We start from the raw sequence: 23,629 nt of genomic DNA, 5'->3' as shown, positions 1-23,629 counted from the left end.
TGCCTCTTGTTTAGAGACTAGGGCATACTGGAAGCCCCTTGCTAGCCATGTGGCTCTGCCACTCTGGGCCCCTTTTCAACATGAAACTGTCGGAATAATAAGAATTCTTCACTTGGTCTTGCTGTGGAGCTGAGACAAGTGTCTGCAAGTGCGGGTCCATGGATTTTCTACAGATGTGGGCTTGGTGCTGCTCCTATCCTGCCCCCATGGTGGAGGGGCTCACCTAGCTTAGGGCTGTTGGTGGTGAGGGATGGGGAAGGGGTAACCTGGGTGAGTGCCCCAGGGCGGAGCCTTGGCAGCTTCAGCTCTGCCAGGCTGGCCGGCATCTCGTCAGCTCTGTGGACGCTGGGGCATAGTACAAGGCCTGAGCCTGGCCCGGACTCTGGCCCTGCCATGGCCGATGGCCTGAGGCAGTTGTTTTTTTTTTTTTTTTGCAACAGTTTTTATTGAGGTATTCCATACAGTTCATCCATTTAGAGTGCACAGCCAGGAGTGGTGGCTCACGCCTATAAGCCTAGCACTTTGGGAGGCCGAGGCAGGCGGATCACTTGAGGTCAGGCATTCAAGACCAGCCTGGCCAACATGGTGAAACCCCATCTTTACTAAAAAAAAAAAAAAGTACAAAAAAAAAATTAGCTGTGCGTGGTGGCGCATACCTGTAATCCCAGGTACTCAGGAGGCTGAGGCAGGAGAATTGCTTGAACCCGGGAAGCGGAGGTTGCAGTGAGCCGAGATTGCGCCACTACACTCCAGCCTTGGTGACAGCGCGAGACTCTGTCCCCAAAAAAAAATTAGCCAAGCACCGTGTTGCGCACTTGTAGTCCCCACTACTCGGGAGGCTGAGGCAGGAGAATTGCTTGAACCCGGGAACTGGAGGTTACAGTGAGCCCAGATGGCGCCATTGCACTCTATCCTGGGCAACAGAGCGAGACTCTGTCTCAAGAAAAACAATAATAAATAAAGTATACAATTCAGTGGTTCTTAGTATATTCACAACATTGTGGAAACATCACCATGATTGATTTTGGAACTCTTTAAATCACCCTTTCCTTTCAGGAACTTCCCCCAATCCGCTCCAGCTCCTGAAAGCCTATAATCTGCCTTCTGTCTCTATGGATTTGCCTGTTCTGGACGCTTCACATAGGTGGAAGTCTGTGGCGTGTGGTTCCTTGGGACTGGCTTTGCTGGCACGGCGCGGTCAGCCTTTCGGCCCGCCTGGTCTCCCACGGAGAAAGAGCCTCTGTGTGTGTGCTTGCCACGTCTCGGTGCTTCGCTCGCCACAGCCTTAGGCCGGAAATTGGCAGAGTCATGATGAATGTGGCGGTTGCCCCTTGAGATTATTCTGGTCCCAGGTACACCCAGATCAGGAAATCCATGCCCCCGCTGCCGTCAGCACGCTGGTGAGTCACCTTTGCTGAGCCTGAGTTTTCTCCTCTGTGACATGGACACTCGGTGGTCGGCCCGTCGCATTCCTTGTCAAGTGGGATGGGAAGTAGGGGATGGTCCCTCGAGGAGGTCTAGCATCTGGGCAGAAGTGGCGGTGAGGAGTTACCGCTGTGCACACAGAGGTTCTCAGAGCAAGGAAAGGACATAGTTATATTTCCTTGTGAGGTGGTGGTGCCTTCGTCACGGGAAAATACACACCCATTGCCTGCCTGGGTCGGCCCTGAGGGCCAGCCCCAGCCTCCCCAGCCTGCCCAGGGCGGTCTTGCACTTTCCCCCACCTCCTGATTCAGGCACCCTGTAGGAGTGGCTGGGAGGGGCCAGGGTGGGAGTGATTTCACTTTGTCCACGCCCTGAGAGGTACGGCAGCCTCCTTGCCTGGGAGGAGCTAGGGCCTTGTGAAAATGAGGTTTGCTTTTCAGCTAATATTTCTGAGCATTTATTGCCAGGGCCAGGTTCCGTGCTAGGTGCCGCCCTCAGGTGCCCATGGTAACCTAGGAGGAAGGTTCTAGAGGAAGCCTTGTAGAGCCACGAGTGTGCACCTCCAGCGCTTCATTGCTGTGTCATAGAGATGCTTCCGGGCGGCAGGTCAGAGTGCACAGCTCGGGGAGACGGAGACAGTGGTGACAAAGGCGGGGCTCGCTGCTTGAGCCAGGCAGGCCAGGGAAGGCCCTTCTGTGAGGTGAATGCTTGGTAAGAGATCCGAAGATGAGAAGAAATGAGACAAAAAGAAGACAGAGTCGCTGAGGTAGACCCAAGCTTAGTGTGTTCTGGAAACAGAAGGCCAGCGTGGCCAGGGCGAGTAGGAAGTGGGAGGCCATTGAGAGTCCCAGGCGCTGACCTGACGAGAGGGCGAGTCTGATTTTCCCGTCAGCAAGCTCTGCATGGCTGTGGGGAGGGGGATGAGCAGGGGGCACCTCCGGTCGAGTGGGGGGGGCCTGCTGTCACCTGGTGGTCATGCAGGCAGAAGGGGTGGAATGGTTATGTTTGGGGAGGTCAGTGGTCCCTGGGTCGGGGTGGGAGGCCTGAGAAGTCCCTAGATTTCTGGTGGTGCCTGGTTGGAGGAGAACTCAGGTCTCTGGCCGAGCTGTGCTGTCACAGCTGGTCTGGGAGGGACCTGAGGACCACAGCCCTCCACCCTGAATCCAGGGGTGTCTGTTGAGTAAGCACTAGGAGCTGGGACAAGGCGGACAGGGAGCTTACCATCCAGACAGGTCCCTCCAGGGTGGGCCTGGAAATGACAGGTTCCTCCCTGAGATGAGAGTCGGGGTCACTGTGGCCAGGGCTAGTCCCTCAGGCAGAGCGAGTGCTGGAGCCGGCCCAGCCGGAACTCGCTCATTCATCCCATAAGTGTCCACTACACAGGCCCTGTGCTGGGGCTCTGCACCCTGAGAATTCAACTTCTAAAGGCTGAGAGTGCCGGCTTCACTGCCCACCAACCCCTAGATCAGGGCATGGGCGTTTACTTTGGTGTGCCTCAGTTTCCTCTCCTGTAAAATGAGGCCATTCCCTGGAGGGTGGTTGTGAGAGTTGGTGGAGGTAATGGCTGTGAAGTCCTGTTTAGAGCAGTCAGCACAGTGCAGGTGCCAGAGCGCCCCGGCCGATACCATTGACATCATTGCCTGGAGTGCCCGGGATGCCCCCATCCACCCAGACCTGCAGGGCCTTCTGGACATCCATCCAGCACTGTGCCTCAGGCAGCCACGGGCTGTGCAGGAAACACCTGAAGTGGCAGCCCCAGGAGCACTGGCGAGGTGGTGTGGGGCACGGCCTCCCCAGGGCACTGGGGTCACCGTGGGCACGGAGGTCAGTCGGTGAGCTAGCTGGGCAGGGGCATCGGAGCCTGGATGCAGGCTTGGTGGAGTGCACATCACTGAGCAGGTGGAGATACTCATGGTTGTGCTTTAAAAGAATTTTTTTTTTCCCGAGACTGAGTGTTGCTCTGTCACCCAGGCTGGAGTGCAGTGGCGCAATCTTGGTTCACTGCAACCTCCACTCCCGGATTCAGGCGATTCTCCTGCCTCAGCCTCCCAAGTAGCTGGGACTACAGGCACCCAACACCACACTTGGCTAATTTTTGTATTTTTAGTAGAAATGGAGTTTCACCATGTTGGCCAGGCTCGTGTCAAACTCCTGACCTCGGGTGATCTGTCCGCCGGGGCTTCCCAAAGTTCTGGGATTATAGGTGTGAGCCACTGCGCCCGACCTTAGAAGGAATATTGGGAGTCTGGGCGTGGTGGCTTACGCCTGTAATCCCAACACTTTGGGAGGCCCAGGTGGGCGGATCACCCACGGTTAGGAGTTCGAAACCAGCCCGGCCAACATGGTGAAACCCCATTTCTACTAAAATACAAAAATTAGCCGGGCGTGGTGGCGGATGCATGTAGTACAGCTACTGGGGAGGCGGAGGCAGGAGAATCGCCTGAACCCGGGAGGCAAAGGTTGCGGTGAACCTAGATTGTGCCACTGCACTCCAGCCTGGGCGACAGAGTGAGACTCCGTCTCAAAGAAAAAGGATTATTGGGAAAAGTGGACTGGTGAGGGGTAAGAGGTGAGTCACTGGGTGCTGCGGACTGGGACCTGGCAGACCCCCCAGAGGAGCAGGGGTTCAAATGCCTGGAGGCTGCTGCTGTCTCCCCCAGTCCTCCCGCTGCCGCCATGACTGTCGTTGGTCACAGAGCTCTTCCCTCTGCTCCACTCTCAAATGTCATTGGCCAGGTTTAGGGACCAGGTTTAGGGACCTATAGTGTCATATCAAGGTTGTTGCCAGCCTGGAGTCACCGAGGCAGACCGGCAGCCTGGGAGCGAGGTCTGGACTGCAGCCTCCCGAGCTGAGCCCAGCCTTAGGGTGGTCAGGGTGGATGAGCGAGGAGATCCTGGCCCCAGGCTGGCCTGGCTTCAAGTTAGGCGGGAAGGAGAGGAAAGGAGGCCCAGGCGGCGTTTGACCTGCCTGAGGCCATGTGTGGGATTCTGTCCTGCCCGTTGTCAGCCTGGACTGCTCGCCTAAGCTTGGATGAAGTCTCTTCCCTGGGCCTGGTGCTCCATGTCTCCCTGTCTCTTCCCTGGGGTCTGGGACTGAGTCAGGCCTGGCGGCTGATGGGCACTGAGGTGACAGGTCAGAGGGGCTCGAGGACATGGTGGAGGCCTGTGCTAAGGGAATGAGGGAACTGGAAGAAGCTGCAGAAAGGCGTTGAAGGAAAGGGACTAACATCTGTGCCTGGGAGTGACGGCGGTGAAGGGCTGTGGGAGAGGCACCCCGGCCTCCCGTGCCGGCTCTGCTCTGTTCCCAGCATGCTTTGTGGTGAGTTGGGGGCAGCAGTGGCCTTAGCTGGTGATATGGTTGTCAGGAGGCCGGTGACGAGCCTGAGCTCTGGTCAGTGTCTTAACTGATGAGAACTCCACAAAGGCTGTCTGCTGGGACCAGATGGCCTTTGAGATGCCAGGATGCTGCCTGATTTACCGGGCTTTGGTTGCCCCTTGTCCTCTGTGGCGGGGTGATGGCAGCTTGCTTGGGGGCTGCTGGTGGCTTGGACATCGTGTGTACAGCACACATGCAGAGCCAGGACCATTGTCACCAGGTGCCGAGAGCACACGTCGCAGGTGAGCTCTGCAGTGGACGGTCTGTGTGGAGGCTTTGTAGGGCCCTGCGGAGCAGTGACATAGTACAGGGCAGGGGCTCAGAATGGGGTTGCCTGGCATCTTGTTAATGCTCTGTGTATGTGTCCTTATTGCCAGTGAGTTCCTGTGCAGGAGTGTTTAGGGGCTGGAACCAGGCCGAGGAACCAGACGCTGTCCTCCAGAAGGCGGGAGCCAGCTCCAGATGGGGACAGGGTCAGGGCTGGGTGTTGCTGGCTTTGTTCTTCCTCTGCAGAATTTGTCTATCCCACCCTGGGTTCCTTCAGGTCCTGGTCAGTGACTGTTCTGGGAGCCCCTCCCTTCCAACTTTTCCTCTTCCTCGTTCCAGCCCAGGTGCTGGGTGAGAGGATGGTTGGGGTGTGTTTGTGTGTGAGTGGTGTCCAGGCAACGGCCACAGCCTGGAGACGCACAGACTTCCTCTCTTCCCCCTGCCACCGCCCCATGCCTCCCACGCAGCCTCGGGTGATTTGCTGGGCCAAGCAGCAGCCGTGTGCTGAAAGTCATCGGGCGTTTGAGTTTGTTGAACAAATACAGGTTGAAGCAAATTTGAAGACAGAGGTTCAGGCCCCGCCCCTGCAGTGTCCCACCCAAAAGTAGGGATAGTGGACCCAGACCCTCATGGGGAGACAGGGCCTGAGGCCTCTCAGTGCACAGTGTCCAGCCTCTACTCGCATGCCCTGCACACAGTCCACACTGGGGACTTCACCAGGCCTGAGGCCTCGGGTGTGAAGTGACCCCCCGGACCTCAGGCGAGGCAGCCTGGAGGCTGGAGGTGGGGAAGAGGGGTGGGCTCGAGGGCAGCTGTAGGAGCCTGGTACTCAGTGGGAGCCTTATTAAGCATGAGTGATGGAGGCACTGAGCCTGCGGGCAGTCCCAGGGTGGGGCTGGGCTCAGTGTGAGGGAGAGGGCTGGGTCTTGGGGAGAGGCTGTGCCCAAGGTGGGCACTCAGTGCCTGTGGTCAGTCCGTCTAGCAGGGACTCCCCTGGGGCGTCTGACGCGGCGCTGGTTGTGTCCATGCCTGTAGGGCGCCATGTTTTGGAAGTTTGACCTGCACACAAGCTCACACCTGGACACGCTGCTGGAGCGGGAGGACCTGAGCCTGCCGGAGCTGCTGGACGAGGAAGACGTGCTGCAGGAGTGCAAGGTGGTCAACCGCAAGCTGCTGGACTTCCTGCTGCAGCCACCCCACCTGCAGGCCATGGTGGCCTGGGTCACCCAGGAGCCGCCCGCTAGCGGTGAGGAGCGGCTTCGCTACAAGTGAGTTCCCTAGCTCCTGGCCAGCCCGTCCCTATCAGCATCACACATACCTTCACTACGCAAGCCTCACAGCTACCCTGAAATGCGTCAGTATCAGTAAACTCCGGTTTGGGGATCAGGAAAGCGAGGCAGGGAGCAGCCAGGCCCCTGCACAAGGCCTCACAGCTCACTGGGTGCAGACCAAGGAAGGCAGTGGCATAGTCACAGGAGCCACAAAGTCATGGGCCCAAGCGATCCTCCCGCCTCAATCTCCTGAGTAGCTGGGACCACAAGTGTGTGACAACATCCCTGGCTGGTTTTTCTCTTTATTCGATGCTTTTTATTTTATTTATTTTTTATTAAAAAAATTTTTTGTGTGTTTGTGAAACATTTGTCTGCTATTGAAGACACTTTAAGATTACTTATTTTTTGGCCAGGCGCGGTGGCTCAAGCCTGTAATCCCAGCACTTTGGGAGGCCGAGACGGGCGGATCATGAGGTCAGGAGATGGAGACCATCCTGGCTGACACGGTGAAACCCCGTCTCTACTAAAAAAATACAAAAAACTAGCCAGGCGAGGTGGCGGGCGCCTGTAGTCCCAGCTACTCGGGAGGCTGAGGCAGGAGAATGGCGTGAACCCGGGAGGCGGAGCCTGCAGTGAGCTGAGATCTGGCCACTGCACTCCAGCCTGGGTGACAGAGTGAGACTCCACCCCAAAAAAAAAAAAAAAAAAAAAAAAAAGATTACTTATTTTTTAATCCAAGTGATACTCAAAAGACACTTTTTTTTTGTTTTTGGAGACTCACTCTGTCACCAGGTTGGAGTGCAGTGGCATGATTGGCTCACTGCAACCTCTGCCTCCCGGATTCAAGTGATTCTCCTGCCTCACCCTCCTCAGTAGCTGGGACTATAAGTCACCACACCTGGGTAATTTTTGTATTTTTAGTAGAGACGGGGTTTCGCCGTGTTGCCCAGGCTGGTCTCAAACTCCTGACCTCAAGTGATATGCCTGCTTTGGCCTCCCAAGGGGCACCTCCCCACAGTCCTAGAGCAGATTGTGGTCCCTCAGGGCCTTGAATGGCATGCTGCTGGGGTGGCTCTTGTCTTGGAGCTGTCAGGCACCGTGTGAGAGTTTGGAGAAGGGAGGCAGGAGGTGGGGCTGGAAGTTGAGCAAGGTTCCAGGAGTCAGCGGAACTGGGGCAGTGTACGGGGCCGCAAGTGAAGCCGCTGAGAGTCAGAAGGGATGAGCGTTAGCTGTTGGGGGATTGGGAAGCACAGGAGCTTCAGGACCAGGCTTGTCTTGGGGGTGGTGAGGAGCCTAGGATGAGACAGCTGGGTGTTAGCAGGGTAGGGGAGGCCTGGTGTGGGCCCTTATTTCTGCGTCAGCCTTGTCCTCTGCCTTGTCATGCCCTTTCCCCTTCCGGGATGGGGTCTCTGCGGCCCCAGGAACCCAGTGCCCGGTGCAGAGAAGAGGGTAGAGCCTTGCCCCCTACCCCAACCTGAGCCCCCACCCACTTGTGCTTGCCTCCCAGGTACCCCAGTGTGGCCTGCGAGATTCTGACCTCAGACGTACCGCAGATCAATGACGCCCTGGGTGCTGATGAGTCCCTCCTGAACCGGCTCTACGGCTTCCTGCAGAGCACCGGCAGCCTCAATCCGCTGCTGGCCAGCTTCTTCAGCAAGGTCATGGGCATCCTCATCAACCGCAAGACGGACCAGGTGCCCTGGCCCCCACCCTGATGCCACCGTGGGGTTGGGGGTGGCGGCTGGGCCAGGCCCTGTGCGTGACGCAGCCCATGCGCCCCCAGCTTGTGTCCTTTCTGCGGAAGAAGGATGACTTCGTGGACCTGCTGCTGCAGCACATCGGCACCTCGGCCATCATGGACCTGCTGCTGCGCCTGCTTACCTGTGTGGAGCGGCCCCAGCTGAGGCAGGACGTTGTCAATGTGAGCAGGGCCGGCTCCTCTGGGGGTAGGGGGCTGGACACGGTGGATGGTGATGCAGCCCCCGCCTTCTCACCCTCAGTGGCTCAACGAGGAGAAGATCGTCCAGCGGCTGATTGAGCAGATCCACCCGTCGAAGGATGAGAATGTGAGTGCTGCCAGTGCCCCTGCAGCTTCCCCTTAGAGTCCTTTCCCCATGCCCAGCTCCCCGCTTTTAAAAGAGGAATTGGGGCTGGACGCGGTGGCTCGAGCCTGTAATTCCAGCACTTTGGGAGGGCGAAGTGGGAGGATTCTTGAGCCCATGAGTTTGAGACCAGCTTGGGCAACATAGTCACACCCATTTCTACATAAAAACTTATGTGTGTTGAGTGTGGTGGTGCACACCTGCAGTCCCCGCTACTTGGGAAGCTCAGGTAGGAGGATTGCTTGAGCTGGGAGGTCAAGGCTACAGTGAGTCATGATCACACCACTGCACTCCAGCCTGGGTCACAGACCCTGTCTCAAAAAAGGAAAAAAAGAAATTGGTGAGAAAAGAGAGCCTTGAGAACCAGGTATATCCATGCCCTTTGAGAAAAGGAAGGAAACTTGACTCAAATGATTCTCCCACCTTGGCCTCCGAAAGTGCTAGAAAGGTTTTTTTCATGACCCAGGAACTTGGCACATAATGCCTTGTAGGGAGGGGCCCTCCTCATCACCTGTCCCAGCCCTGGCCCCACATCCTTCCCTGCCCACCCTGACCTGTGCTGTTGCTGGGCCTGGCAGCTTTTTCCCTGTCTCCTGCCTGATTGAACCCCTCCATGTCCTTCTAAGGGTCCATCCAGCAGCCTTGCTTTCAAGGACCCTCACATCCTCCCCTTTAGTTCTGTGGGGGGGGGCCCACATCCATGTGTTTCTCCAGTTTACGTCTCCATCTCTGTCCTGGTGCCCAGCACAGGGCCTAGTGTAGAGTAGGTGTTTGTCAAGAGCCTCCGACGTCCGAGGCCCCTGGGAGCAACGTGTCCCTCCCCATGCCAGCTGCTGCCTCTGAGAGGCGTACAGGCTTGCAGAGCAGAGATGTGGCTCTGGGCTCACCCAGGCTAGGGCCTGTCCCTGTGAGGGCCCTGAGGCATGGCCCAGGAGCAACACAGCCAAGCCCTGCGGCTGCCCGTTGGGTTAGACTCAGCTCTGCTTATGCTTTTCTCTTCTGTAGCAGCTTTACTGAGATATAAATTACACAGCATACGACTCACCCACTGAAGCTTACAGTTCAGTGCTTTTAGTGTATTCACAGCGTTGTTTATCATCATGTTGAATTTAGATTATTTTTTATCACTCCAAAAAACAAGTCCTGCCTGTAATCCCAGCGTTTTGGCAGGTGAGGCTGGAGGATGGCTTGAGCCCAGGAGTTTGAGACTAGCCTGGGCAACATAGCAAGACCTTGTCTCTACAAAAAATTTGAAACTTAGCTGGCATTGGTGGTGCACACCTGTAGTCCTAGCTCCTCAAGAGTCTGAGGCGGGAGGATCTGTTGGGCCCAGGAGTTCAAGGCTGCAGTGAGCTACGATGATACCACTGCACTCCAGCCTGGGGTGATGTAGAGGCCGTATCTTTTTTTTTTTTTAGACAGGGTCTTGCTCCGTTGCCCAGGCTGGAGTGCAGTGGTGTGATCCCAGGCTGGAGTGCAGTGGTGTGGTCTTGCCTCACTGCAGCCTTGACCCCCTGGGCTCAAGCGATCCTCCTGCCTCCGCCACATGAGTGGCTGGAACTACAGGCGCGTACCAGCATTCCTGGCTAATTATTTTGTACTTGTAGAGATGGAGTTTTTGCCATGTTGCCCAGGCTGGTCTCAAACTCCTGGGCTCAAGTGATGCTCCCACCTCGGCCTTTCAAAGTGCTGGGATTATAGACATGTGCTGTCACACCCAGCTGAGACCTTTTCTCCAGAAAAAAGAAAAAAAAGATACCCTGTATTCATTAGCACCCCCTCCCAATTTTTCCCTTTCTCTTCTCAGCCCCTGGCAACCACCAGACTATTCTGTCTCTGGATTTGTCTTTGGACATTTCATAAAATGGGATCATACACCATGTGGTCTGTGTCTGGTTTCTTTCACTAGCATGGTGTTTTGTGGCTCATTCACGTGGTTGCGTGGATCAGTTTCCCTGTCTTTGTGGCTCATTCACGTGGTTGCGTGGATCAGTTACACTCCTTTTTTTGGCTGATTAGCCCTCCCCTGTGCGGACAGACCAGGTTGGGCATACCCACTCGTCAGTCGAAGCTGTCTGGGTCGTTGCGGGCAGTGCTGCCGGCCCTGTGTGCGAGCTCGCGGGCCTTCTGTGGATGCCTCCTGTCCTGGGGAGCCTTCCTGGGTTCCTGTTCTCTCCACCATTTTCCCTCCAGCAATTGGTGCTTCTGTGCCCTCTTCTTCTTAACTCGTGTCCCTGTGTCTGGGTGACCGTTTTTCCCTGGATGGTCAGCTCGGGGGAGGGGCTTCCAGCACCAGGCTGCACCGGGCCCGACCAGGATCCTCACCTGTCTCTCCCCATCCCAGCAACATTCCAACGCGTCCCAGTCCCTGTGTGACATCGTCCGCCTGAGCCGGGAGCAGATGATCCAAGTCCAGGACAGCCCGGAGCCTGACCAGCTGCTGGCCACCCTGGAGAAGTGGGTGTGCGGGCGAAGCTAAGGCTGGGGGGAGCTGACTTGGGGATGCCCTGGGCCCCTGGCCCCTCACCCTGACCCCCGCCCCCACCCCCACCCCCATAGGCAGGAGACGATTGAGCAGCTCTTAAGCAACATGTTCGAGGTGGAGCAGAGCCAGTCTGTCATCGTCAGTGGGATCCAGGTGCTGCTGACCCTGCTGGAGCCCAGGAGGCCGAGGTGAGGGATATGGGCCGCAGACCATGCATGCTGCCCATCCCCTGGGGCTCTCTGGCCCCTCAGAGGCGGGTCTCGGTGTCCACCAAGTGAAACTGCCGCCTCCAAGTGGCGCCTTGCTCTGGTGGCCGCTTGTGCTCCCTGTGCAGTGGACAGTATGGGCCCAAGGGAGGAATCTTCCTGTCTTGTTTGACAAATGAGGGCGCTGAGGCTGAGGCCACTGCTGCAGCTTGTGTTGGGAGGGACCTCAGGCCTCCGTGCCCCTGCCTTACCATAAAGGCCTCTAGCTTGTTGGGTGTGCCTTCCCGCCCTCATCCCTTACCGGTGCCCCCACAGTGGACTGCCAATGCTGCCACCTGGCGAGCTCCCCACCCCACCCCACCCCACCCCACCCCCCCCCCCCCCACCCCACCCCAGCCAGGTGTAGTCTGAAGGGCCTCAGAAGAGAGCGGCGCCGGGGACCTGTGGCTTCTCGTCTTCCTCCAGACCCTGCAGACTCGGTCCTTGCGCCTGCTGTCGTGTGGGCACGCAGGCCGTCTAGGCTCACTCTGCCTTTGACACTGCCCTGCTGCAGGTCCGAGTCCATGACTGTGAACAACTTCTTCAGCAGTGTGGATGGGCAGCTGGAGCTCCTGGCCCAGGGAGCCCTGGAAAGCACTGTGTCCAGTGTGGGCGCCTTGCACGCCCTGCGCCCGCGGCTCAGCTGCTTCCACCAGCTCCTGCTGGAGCCTCCCAAGGTCAGGGGCGGGGGTTGTGGTCCTTGGGGAGGCGGGGGAAGCAGGAAGTGCAGCCCTTGGGAACCAGGGCTCCCTGTATCTGCAGCTGGAGCCGCTACAGATGACGTGGGGCATGCTGGCTCCGCCTCTGGGCAACACGCGGCTGCACGGCTCTACAAATGGAAATAATGATGAAATGGAAAGCCTGGAGACTGGACGTGCCTAACAATTATGCTGGGAAAGTGGACTGGATCACAAGGGGCTGGACTGGACCGGAGCGGGGCCCGGGGCTGGGGGGCTCAGGGGCTGGACCGACTGGCTGGGGCTCGGGGCTGGGGTGGGGAATGGACTGGGCAGGGTGGACTGGACTGGCTGGGGGTCGGGGGGCTGGGATGGGGCTGGCTGACCGGAATGGGGCTGGGGTGGGACCTGACTGAGCTAGGGGCCCGGGCTGGGGGTTAAGGGGCTGGGGTGGGGACCGGACTGAGCTAGGGGCTCGGGGGCTGGGGGTTAAGGGGCTGGGGTGGGGACCGGACTGAGCTAGGGGCTCGGGGGCTGGGGGCTAAGGGGCTGGGGTGGGGACCGGACTGAGCTAGGGGCTCGGGGGCTGGGGGCTCAGGGGCTGGGGTGGGGACCGGACTGGGCTGGGGGCTCGGGGGCTGGGGTGGGGACTGGTCTGGGTGGGGGCTCAGGGGCTGGGGTGGGGACCAGACTGGGCTGGGGGCTCGGGCGCTGGGGGCTCAGGGGCTGGGGCAGGGCCTCTCTGGTACCAACCCTGTGTCCTCCCATAGGACCTCTTCTTCCACTATGTCTTCAACAACTTCCTGCATGCCCAAGTGGAGGGCTGCGTGAGCACCATGCTGAGCTTGGGGCCGCCTCCTGACAGCAGCCCTGAGACGCCCGTCCAAAACCCTGTTGTGAAACATGTGAGCTGGGACTCCCTGATCCCCTCCTTCTGGGCCCATCCCCTGTGGGCGCACCCTCTCCAGAGGCCTGTCCCTCACGTCTTCCTCCCACAAGTGTTCGTTGGGTAGTGTTAGGTGCCAGCACCCAGATGGGATGTGGGAGGCATGGCCAGGGAGAAACGGGGATGAAACATGCAGGTGCAGGGAGCAGTGGGCCCCTGACTTGAACTGAAGAGCTAGGGGTGGGCGGGAGCAGACCTTCGAGCGGCTGTGTGTGCATGAGTGTGCACACATGAGTGTGTATGTGAGAGCACGTGTCTGTTAGTGCATGCATGTGTGTGAGCATGTGTGTGTGCGTGTGCACGCATGAGTGTGTGAGCATGTATGCATGTGTGTGCATGCGTATGAGTGTCTGTTAGTGCATGCATGCGTGTGTGAACACGTGTGAGTCTGCATGCATGAGTGTGTGTGAGCATGTATGCATGTGTGTGCACGTGTGTGAGCATGAGTGTGTCAGTGCATGCATGCGTGTGTGAGCATGTGTGAGTCTGCATGCATGAGTGTGTGTGAGCATGTATGCATGTGTGTGCACACGTGAGTGTGTGTGCATGCACCACATACTCTTCATAGAAAGACCAGAGAGACTTGGCTGGATGCCAGGGTCCCAAGCCCCAGCTTCCACCCCTCCTTCCCACTCCCATGTGGATGAGCTGGGGCCTGGTGAAGCGTCTGCTGAGGAAGGGACCCCTGCCGCAGTGCAGAGCTCCCCATACGTGTGCAGACCCCCCCAGGCCATCCTGTCCTGCTGTCCCACAGCTGCTGCAGCAGTGCCGCCTGGTGGAGCGGATCCTGGCTTCCTGGGAGGAGAACGACCGTGTACAGTGAGCACCTGCTGCCCTTTGTGTCTCCAGGGGCTGGGACTGTCTGGGTGGGGGGCTGGGTCGGGACTAGGACTGTCTGGGTGGGGGGCTGGGTCGGGACTGGGACTGTCTGGGTGGGGGGCTGGGTCGGGGCTGGGACTGTCTGGGTTGGGGGCTGGGTCGGGACTGGGACTGTCTGGGTGGGGGGCTGGGTCGGGCTGGAACTGCCTGGGTTGGGGGATGGGTCGGGGCTGGGCATCGTTGGGTCCAGTCCTGGCTTCTAGCCGTGGCCTTCACTCTTGCCAGGTCTGCGGGAGGCCCTCGGAAAGGCTACATGGGCCACCTGACGAGAATGGCCAACGCCCTGGTGCAGAGCACAGAGAAGGGGCCCAATGCAGAGCAGCTGGGACAGCTGCTGAAGGGTGAGGGTCCCCAGGCCAGCCTGAGGGGTACGTGGGGGGCTTGAAGCCAGGGGATGCCTCACGTCTTCACCCCTCTCACCTACGCAGAGCTGCCCAGCGAGCAGCAGGAGCAGTGGGAAGCCTTTGTATCGGGGCCCCTGGCGGAGACCAACAAGAAGAACATGGTGGACCTGGTGAGGCCCGGATTCTCCTACCGCTTCTCTCTCGGGCCAGTCTTAGCCTCCCCGTCCTCATAGCTGCCTGCCCACCCTCGTCTGGGGGCTCCAGCAGGCCCTGACGCCCCGTCCTCTCCCCAGGTGAACACCCACCACCTACACTCCTCCAGTGACGATGAGGACGACCGGCTCAAGGAGTTCAACTTCCCTGAGGAGGCCGTGCTGCAGCAGGTGGGCCTGGGGCTGTGCGGGGCTGTGCTGGAGTGGGGTCCCGTCCAGCTCCCTCCAGCCCCAACCTCCGCACCCCCACAGGCCTTCATGGACTTCCAGATGCAGCGCATGACCTCCGCCTTTATTGACCACTTTGGCTTCAATGATGAGGAGTTTGGGGAGCAGGAGGAGAGTGTGAAGTGAGTGTCTCTTGCGCAGGGTCAGAGCCCTGTCCTGCCTCTGCAGCAGCAGGCGCGCCTACTTGTGTCTGTCCCCCACACCCACCTGCATGCCCTGTGAGGCTCAGCCTGCAGCTATGGCTGCTGCTGGGCACACGTTGGCCATGGCCTTGTGTGCGTGTCTGCAGCCTCGTGTGTCTGCCTCCTCTTACATGAGTTCCGGCTCTGCAGTCTCTTCTCTCCGAGGGGCAGGCCATGAGGGTGGGGCACAAACATCTGTGCTGGGGACACAGAGCAGGTCCCTCCCACTCCTGGAGCTAGCCTTAGGGGTCCCAGGCGGGAGGGGCTCAGGGTAGTGGGGACCAGCAGGTCCTGGCGTAGGGACTGTGAGGCAAAACTGCGCCTGCACGAATGCCCTCTGGGTCACGAGTCCGCCAGACACGAGGGTCCACTTCTCCCCTCCACAGGCCTCGAGGTGACTAAACATTTTTTTCCAATTACCAATTCTGCTTGTTTTGATTTGTGGGGCAACATCATCTTAACATCAGTCACTTCTGGGTGTTGTGATCATAAACTTTTCTGAGTTTCTTGCCACAAGCGTGTGTTGCTTCTAGAGTCAGAAAAAAGTGACTGGACGGAGTGGCTCATGCCTGTAATCCCAGTACTTTGGGAGACTGAGGCAGGCGGATCACCTGAGGTCAGGAGTTCAAGACCAGCCTGGCCAATATGGTGAAACTCTGTCTCTACAAAAAATACAAAAATTAGCCGGGCATGGTGGCATGTGCCTGTAGTCCCAGCTACTTGGGAGGCTGAGTTAGGACAATCGCTTGGACCCGGGAAGCAGAGGTTGCAGTGAGCTGAGATTGCGCCACTGCACTCCAGCCTGGGCAACAGAGCGAGACTCCATCTCGCTCTCCACAATGAGCTCATTTACGGCCAGGGAGACTGAGTCCCCAGGACATAGCCGGTTAGTGTGTGGGAGCTGGATGGCTGCCTATGGCTGCCCCGGGGTTCCCGTACAGCACAGCATGAGGGGCACCATGATGAGGGATAGTCAGCTGTGCCTCGCTTAGTCCACAGCTGGACAGAGGTCCTCTCAGATGCAGACATGAGACCCCGTGTGTGCTGCCTCTGTGCCCGGCATGGAGACTTGCAGAGTGAGTGTTGGTCTTTGTGGGTCAGTGGCCTGTGCCGAGACCCCTGGAGAAGATGCTTAAGTGAAAACTGGGCTGGGCACAGTGGCTCACATGTTAATCCCAGCACTTAGGGAGGCCGAAGCAGGAGGATCGCTTGAGTTCAGGAATTTCAGCCCAGCCTGGGCAATGTTGTGAGACCATCTCTGCTTTTTTTTTTTTTTTTTTTTTTTTTTTTTTTTTTTTTGAGACGGAGTCTGGCGCTGTGTCACCCAGGCTGGAGTGCAGTGGCCCTATCTCGGCTCACTGCAAGCTCCGCCTCCCAGGTTCAGGCCATTCTCCTGCCTCAGCCTCCGAGTAGCTGGGACTACAGGCGCCCGCCACCACGCCCGGCTAGTTTTTTGTATTTTTAGTAGAGACGGGGTTTCACCGTGTTAGCCAGGATGGTCTCGATCTCCTGACCTCGTGATCCGCCCGCCTCGGCCTCCCAAAGTGCTGGGATTACAGGCTTGAGCCACCGCGCCCGGCCTGCTTTTTTAATTAAAAGAAAAAAAAAAAACAAAAACCCATCCTGGCATGAGGATGAAGGGACTGACTGGTAGATGGCATTAGTATCACCAGCTGCCCTTTTGGGATGAAACTATTAGCACTTCGTCTACCAAGAAAATTCCAGAGAGGTTAAAAAGTTAAGCGAACAAAACAAAACCTAGGAAGAGTTCCGGAATGGAAAGTGGATGACTGGTTTGAGCACCTCAGGGCTGAAGATGCTGCCCTGCAGAGCTCCTGTGGCAGGAGAAGCCAGGTCAGCTGAGGCTGCCAGTGCCGCGGGGACATGGGCTGCCCCGCCCTAGATCCCCTGCGTGCCCAGCGTGATCTCTGCTCCTCTGCTTCTCAGTGTCTAGGAGGGACTAAGGACACTTGCCTTGGAAGGTGGTTGGGAGAATGAAGTGCGTGAGTGATGTCTGTCAGATGCCTAGTGTCCTTTATTAATAATTAACTGCCCTTTATCCGTTGATCTTTGTGGCACAATTTTTCATGAATTTGAGACAAATGATCCCCGAAGTGTCCCTGACACGTGGGAAGGAGGCGGACCCTCATGTTGAGGGAGGCGGGGTCCTGGCAGGCTTAGTTCAAGTTCTGATGTGATTCTTTTGCCCAGAACTTAGAATTTCAGCCACAGACCATAGACATCTTGAGGTTAGGGGATGTGCTTTACTGGGCTGTAGCCTCACATGCTGCTTGTGCCTGGCTGGTGTGAGTGTTAGCCTCCCACAGATGCCCCAAGGATGGGGACAAGGGCATGGGTCTGAATCCCTCTCTGGCACCTGTCCTTGGAGAAGCCTGAGGAGAGTCACTTAACATTTCTGAGCCCCATTTTCTCACTTCTAGAGCCAAGGGAAACAATTTACCTCAATGAGTGGTTTTAAGGATTTAAAGTGATCATCTGTGTGAGATGTTGATATTCATATATACATTGCTCCTTAGGACCAGTGGCTTGGGTTGTGCGTGAATTTGCAGATACTGACTCTGCAAGTAGTGAGGGTCAGCTCTACGTTGAGTGAAGAAAGGAATGTGGCCTTGTCCTGTGCTGCCCCCACCCCCAGGTGTACCCTCTCACCATGCCTCACCTTCTCTCCTAGCGCACCTTTTGACAAGACAGCCAACATCACCTTCTCCCTCAACGCCGACGATGACAACGTGAGTACTGCCCTGTCCCCTGGTTGTGGCGAGTGGAGGGGTGTGGGTCTGTGTGCAGTGTGGCCCATCCTCCTACCCCTGTGCCCTGCAGCCCAACGCCAACCTACTTGAGATATGCTACAAGGACCGCATCCAGCAGTTTGATGATGATGAGGAAGAGGAGGACGAGGAAGAGGCCCAGGGCTCAGGGGAGTCTGATGGAGAAGATGGCGCCTGGCAGGGCAGCCAGTTGGCCAGGGGGGCCCGTCTGAGCCAGCCCCCTGGTGTCCGGTGAGTCCCCCTCCAGTTTCCCTTCTCCAAGCTTCCACCACACAGCAGGGCCAAGGGGTCTACCAATACATTTGGACTGAGGCTGAAGTGAATGAAAAAAATAAGGAAGCTGCATTGGTGTGTGTATTAGTTGGGGGCACTTCCACTTTTGTGGTGATATAAATCTAATTCAAGGCCAAGCATGGTGGGCTCATGTAATTCGTGAGTGCCTGTAATCCCAGCACTTTGGGAAGCCAGGGCAGATGGATTCCTTGAGCTCAGGAGTTTGAAACCAGCCTTGGGCAACATAGGGAGATCCTGTCTCTACAAAAATGAAAGTTAGATGGGCTTGGTGGTGTGCACCTGTAGTACTGGCTACTCGGGAGGTTGAGGTGGGAGGATGGCTCGAGCCAGGGAGGCAGAGGTTGCAGTGAGCCGAGATCATACCACTGCACCCTAGTCTGGGCAACAGAGCCAGACCTGTCTCAAAAAAAAAGGTTAGATGATGCATTAAGAAATCAACAAATTAACCAGGCACAGTGGCTCAAGCTTGTAATCCCAGCGCTTTGGGAGGAGGCCAAGGTGGATGGATCACTTGAGCTCAGGAGTTTGAGACCTAGCCTGTGCAACATAGCAAAACCCTGTGTCTACAAAAAAAATACAAAAATCACCTGGATTGGTGACATGCGCCTATAGTCCCAGCTACTTGAGAGGCTGAGGTGGAAGGATCGCTTTAGCCTGGGAGGCGGAGGTTGCAGTGAGTTGAGATCGCACCACTGCACTCCAGTCTGGGTGACAGAGCAAGACCTGGTCTCAAAAAAAAAAAAAAAAGAATCAACAAATTAAAAGAAATCTAATTCAAATGAGTTTAAGTTATAAATAGAAAGGGATAATCTCTGTGGCTGAAAAAATAGGCAGGTCCTTGAGATATGGCTTGGTCTGTGTGCGTCTCTCTCCCCGCCTCCCCCTCTCCTTCCTTCATCCCTTAACTTCACTTCCTCTTGTTAGCTCTCATGCATGTTTTCCTAGAAAGGGGGGTAAGATGGTCCCAGGCAGCTTCTCTTTCCTCTAATTCCAGTAAAATGAGAGCTGATGACATCCTTCTCCAGTGAGGCTGTGATCAGTTTTTAGTGCAAATGTTACATTGTTTTTTTTCTCTTATTACTGGCCGGCCCCAGAATTGCTGTGATGAAATGGGTTCATGCCATGTAGATTTGACAGCATGAACACTAAGTCACCATCTGCAACTGAGTTTTTGCCTTATGACTTTTGATTTGGGAATTAGGCTGTTTTCACTTTTTATTGACATGTAACGTGAGTATAGACGACTGTACAGATCCTGAGTGTGTGGCCAATGGACATCCTTCCTCAGTGCCCAGACCCAGGAGCAGGACCTTCCCAGTACCCACATCCCCTCTGCTAGCCAGTATCCTCCCTCCTGAGGGTCAAGTTGTCCTGGCTTCTAACCCTGTAGATGAGTTTTGTCTCTGTTTTCACTTGATACAGCATGTAGCATCTCCTTTTGTGTCTGACCTGTTTTGCTCAGCACTCCACTTGTGAGCTCCTTCCCTATTGTGTGTTTGGGTGCCCCTTGCTCTCGTGTAGTGGGGCCATGCTGTACGTGATGAGCTTGAATTGCTTGTTCTGCAGTTGATAGGCCTTTGGGCAGGTTCCTGTTGATCACTGCTGTGAGTGCAGCTGCTATGAATACTCCTGAACGTGTTGTTGGTGCACAAGTGTGTCATTGCTTGAGCCAGGGAGGCAGAGGTTACAGTGAGCCGAGATCATACCACTGCACTCCAGTCTGGGCAACAGAGCCAGACCTGTCTCAAAAAAAAGGTTAGATGATGTGTTAAGAAATCAACAAATTAACCAGGCACAGTGGCTCAAGCTTGTAATCCCAGCACTTTGGGAGGAGCACTTTGGGAGGATCCAGCATCTTGACTTAGCCCTTTGTTTTCTTCTAAGAGTTTTATAGCATTATTTCTATGGTTTTCGATTCATTTTGAGCTAAATTTTGTATATGGTGTGAGGTGGGGGTTCAGTCCAGCTTCATCTCTTTACATGTAGATAACCAGTTTTCCTTGCACCAGTTGTTGAAGACACTGTCCTTTCTCCACTGAATCATCTTGGCACCTGTGTAAAAAAGAAATATTTGACCATATGTGTGAGAGAGTGTTTCTTCCCTCTCTGTTCTGTTCCATCAGTCTGTCTTTATCCAGTACCACACTGCCCTGGTTGCTGTTGCTTTATAGTAAGTTTTGAAAATGGGAGGTTTGTTGGGCACGGTGGCTTGCACCTGCAATCCCAGCACTCTGGGAGGCCAATCAGGTGGATCACCTGAGGTCAGGAGTTTGAGACCAGCCTGGCCAACATGGCGAAACCCTGTCTCTACTAAAAATACAAAAATTAGCCGGGTGTGGTGGTGGTTTCCTGTATGTAATCCCAGCTACTCAGGATGCTGAGGCAGGAATATCGCTTGAACCTGGGAGGCAGAGGTTGCAGTGAGCTGAGACTGCACCATTGCCCTCCAGCCTGGGTGACAAGAAGGAAACTCCCATCTCCCAAAAAAAAGAAAATGGAAGGTTTTAGTCTACCAACCTTGTTCTTCTTTTTCAAGATTGTTTTGACCTATTTGGGATTTCTTGAGATTCCATATGAATTTTAGGATCAGCTTATTAATTTCAAAGAAGAAACCAGCTAAGTTTCTTAAAGGGTTCTTGTAATGCATGAACATGGGTGTCTGTTTATATAGGTCATAAAATTTCTTTCAACAGTGTTTCGTAGGTTTTAGAGTATGAGGTTTGTATTTCTTTTAAGTTTATACCTGTTTTCTTCTTTCTGATACTATTGTAATTGGAATTTTCTTGAAATTGTTTTCAGATCGTTACAAGTGTATGAAAATACAATAGGTTTTTGTATGTTGATCTATTATCCTGCAACCTTGCTGAAGTAATTTATGAATTCTTATAGTTTTAGTGGATTCCTTAGGATTTTCTAGGTACAGAATCATGTCATGTGAATAGAGATCATTTTCCTTCCTTTCAAATCTGGATGCTTTTAATTTCCTTTTCTTGCCTGGTTGCCTAGCTAGCCTCCAGTACAATGTTGAACAAAAGTGGCAAGAACAGGCCTCCTTGTTTTGTTCCTGATCTTAGGGGAAGCATGCAGCCTTTCACCGTTTAAGTGTGCTGTTAGTCGTGGGGTTGGATAGATGCCTTATATTAGGTTGAGGGGCTTCCTTTATACTCCTTGGTCATTGAGTGTTTTCGTTTACTTTTAACTATATACAGATATATTACTTTCCAGTTAAAGTAGTCAGTTACTCTGTTAAGACAAAAATATTTAGTCAGCATTTTAGACATAGTATATAGTCCCATACTGCATCTTTGGGTCAACAATGGACCATATATGAGACAGTGGTCCTGTAAGATTATAATACTCCGTTTTTACTGTTTCTTTCCTATGTTTAGATACACACACATTTACCATTGTGTTATAATTGCCTATAGTATTCAGTACCATGACATGCTGTACGGGTCTGCAGTCTAGGAGCAACAGGGCTATACCATAGAGCCTAGGTGTGTAGTAGGCGCTCCCATCCAGGTGTGTGTAAGTGCACTCTAGAATGTTCACACGATAGTAACATCTCCTAATGCTGCATTTTCCAGCATGCACTCTCCCTGTTAAAGCTTAGTTTTAATGTGACTTTGCTTACCCCTTTCCTGGTTGGTCAGCACAGAGATTGCTTGGCTTTCTTCATGTTCACAGGCGGGTGTCAGTCAGCATCCAGCCAGTATTTTTGGAGCAGCTGTGGGTGCCTGGTGGTTTCCCAGGGCTGAGGATACAGCAGTGGCAAAAGTCAGCCGTCTCTGCCTTCTTGGAGTTTCTAGTTGGAGGGAGAGAGAGAGTAGTGTGAAGCCTTCCGTCCAGAGGGTGGGTCTGCTGGTGGGAAGGCCTGTCACTGTGGTGACAGTGTGAGGTGACAGCTGGGAGGTGACTTGAGAGCTGGTGAGTGGGTCTGTCTGCTCTGGCTGCCATGGCTGAGTCTCAGCCCACTTCCTAGGGCCTACTCTGCATGGATGATTGGGGACGAATGGTCTCCTTACGGCTTCATTCTGTCCCTGCCCGCTTGTGTTCTCACCTTTGGCTCAGAACTCTCCCAGCCTCTCCTGGTGTCATCACACCCCAAACTCCCTGACCCCTTCTGTGACCTGCCGGTCATCCCAGCCCACTCTCCTTGGGCTGACCCTGGGCTGCAGGGAACGGGATGGGTGTCGGCTGGTCTGTCCCACACAGCTAGCTGACCAGGCGGTTTCTGGGGCAGGAGTGGAGGCAGCACAGACAGTGAGGATGAAGAAGAGGAGGACGAGGAGGAGGAGGAAGACGAGGAGGGCATTGGCTGTGCAGCCCGTGGAGGGGCCACCCCCATGTCCTACCCCAGCCCTGGCCCTCAGCCTCCAGGTGAATGAATGGGCGGTGTGGTCAGGCGTACACAGGGCTGTCTGCCTGTTACCGAGTTCACCCTCTATGCCGCTCCCCCAACTCCATCCCAGGCCCCAGCTGGACAGCCACCTTTGACCCAGTGCCTACAGATGCCCCGACCAGCCCCCGAGTCTCCAGGGAGGAAGAGCTGCACACTGGGCCTCCAGCCCCACAGGGACCCCTCAGTGTGTCCCAGGACCTCCCCACCGAGGACCTGGCCAGCCCTCCTGCCCGTGATGCCCTGCAGCTCAGGTGAGAACCAGATGGGACGGGCTGGATGGCGCTGGTATCCCGAGACCAGGAGGTGGCCATGGGGTCCCAGTCCTCTCATAGGCTCGAGTGCTAACCCTAGCTGCCCCCTTGGGCTGCCTCTCATCTGCCAGGTCTCAGGACCCCACACCCCCCTCAGCACCTCAGGAAGCCACAGAAGGCAGCAAAGTCATAGAGCCCTCAGGTGAGCCCCAGTTTGCCCTGCCCACCTGTGGCCCTGGGCAGAGAGAGCAGCCTGGCCAGCTCTGAGCTTGCTGGGAGGCTGCAGCTGAGATCTCTCATCCCCCACAGCCCCCTGCCAGGCCTTGGTTAGCATCGGGGACCTTCAGGCCACCTTCCACGGGATCCGTTCTGCCCCCAACTCCTCGGACAGGTGAGCGGCGAGGTGGGGCTTGCTAAGGTGAGGGCCGGGTGTCAGGAGAAGTCTTTTCTCCTCTGCGGTGAGGTGGGCTCTGGGTTCATCTTGTCCCTGAGCTGCTCCAGGTCTCCTTTGCAGGACCCCCAGGCCTAGCCTCATGTTGTGCCCCGGCCCCCTGCACTCTGTAGGCTGGTTCTTCTCTTAGTAGCCTGGGATGCTTGGGGCCCTTGAGCCCCAGGGTTGGGAAAGGCTCGTTGGAGGGTGTGAAGGATTGGGAGGGTGAGAGCATGCAGAAGGCCCCTTGGGGCTGTCTCAGCTGGCCTCGAGTGCCTCTTCCACAGGGACAGGACGCGGGAAGAGGGTTGCTTGTCTTCCTGCCCAGGGCCATGCCGTCCCTCCACGCTGAGCCAGCTGAGTCCTTGGGAGGCCCCTCCTGGTGGGGCAGGTGGCAGACACACACCCAGTGAGCCGACTTCAGTCGTCTGGGGTGTGAGGGTGTCAGCAGGTGACAGTGGGGGCCACGCTGACAGCCGCACTTTCCTCACCCACAGTGCAACCAGAGACCCCGCTACCTCTGTCCCAGCCTCCGGGGCCCACCAGCGCCCCCAGACCACAGATGGGGAGAAGAGCCCAGAGCCCTTGGGGCTTCCCCAAAGCCAGAGGTGAGCACCAGGGCAGCGGGGCGCGGCAGGGCTGGTGGGGCAGGAAGTGACCTCTGCACATCCCCTCTCTCCCGTGACAGTGCCCAGGCCCTCACGCCTCCTCCGATACCCAATGGCTCTGCCCCGGAAGGGCCTGCATCCCCAGGCTCCCAGTGAGTGTGGCTGCAGCCTGGGGCTGGGTAGGTGGGGCTGGGCCTGCTGGACCCTCACACGACG

At 56.1% G+C, this 23,629-nt stretch overlaps 1 protein-coding gene across 1 annotated transcript; it reads left to right on the top strand.

The window, feature by feature from the left end:
- Nucleotides 1-6,103: 6,103 nt before the first annotated feature.
- On the top strand, nt 6,104-23,569 carry PPP6R1 (protein phosphatase 6 regulatory subunit 1). Its single transcript, XM_031659291.1, is given in 23 exon segments — nt 6,104-6,336; nt 7,847-8,033; nt 8,123-8,260; nt 8,340-8,405; nt 10,786-10,898; nt 11,001-11,114; nt 11,686-11,848; nt 11,934-12,037; nt 12,039-12,069; nt 12,619-12,753; nt 13,549-13,613; nt 13,899-14,014; nt 14,102-14,187; nt 14,311-14,400; nt 14,482-14,579; nt 17,332-17,389; nt 17,481-17,659; nt 21,966-22,102; nt 22,195-22,375; nt 22,507-22,577; nt 22,685-22,766; nt 23,303-23,413; nt 23,494-23,569. Coding segments are annotated over 23 exon segments (2,628 nt in total). The 5' UTR covers nt 6,104-6,109.
- The last annotated feature ends 60 nt before the right edge of the window (nt 23,570-23,629 follow it).

This window comes from Papio anubis, chromosome 20, assembly GCF_008728515.1.
Source record: "Papio anubis isolate 15944 chromosome 20, Panubis1.0, whole genome shotgun sequence".
In the NCBI taxonomy this organism is placed as follows: domain Eukaryota; kingdom Metazoa; phylum Chordata; class Mammalia; order Primates; family Cercopithecidae; genus Papio; species Papio anubis.
This window is presented reverse-complemented; position numbering and strand designations above follow the sequence as displayed.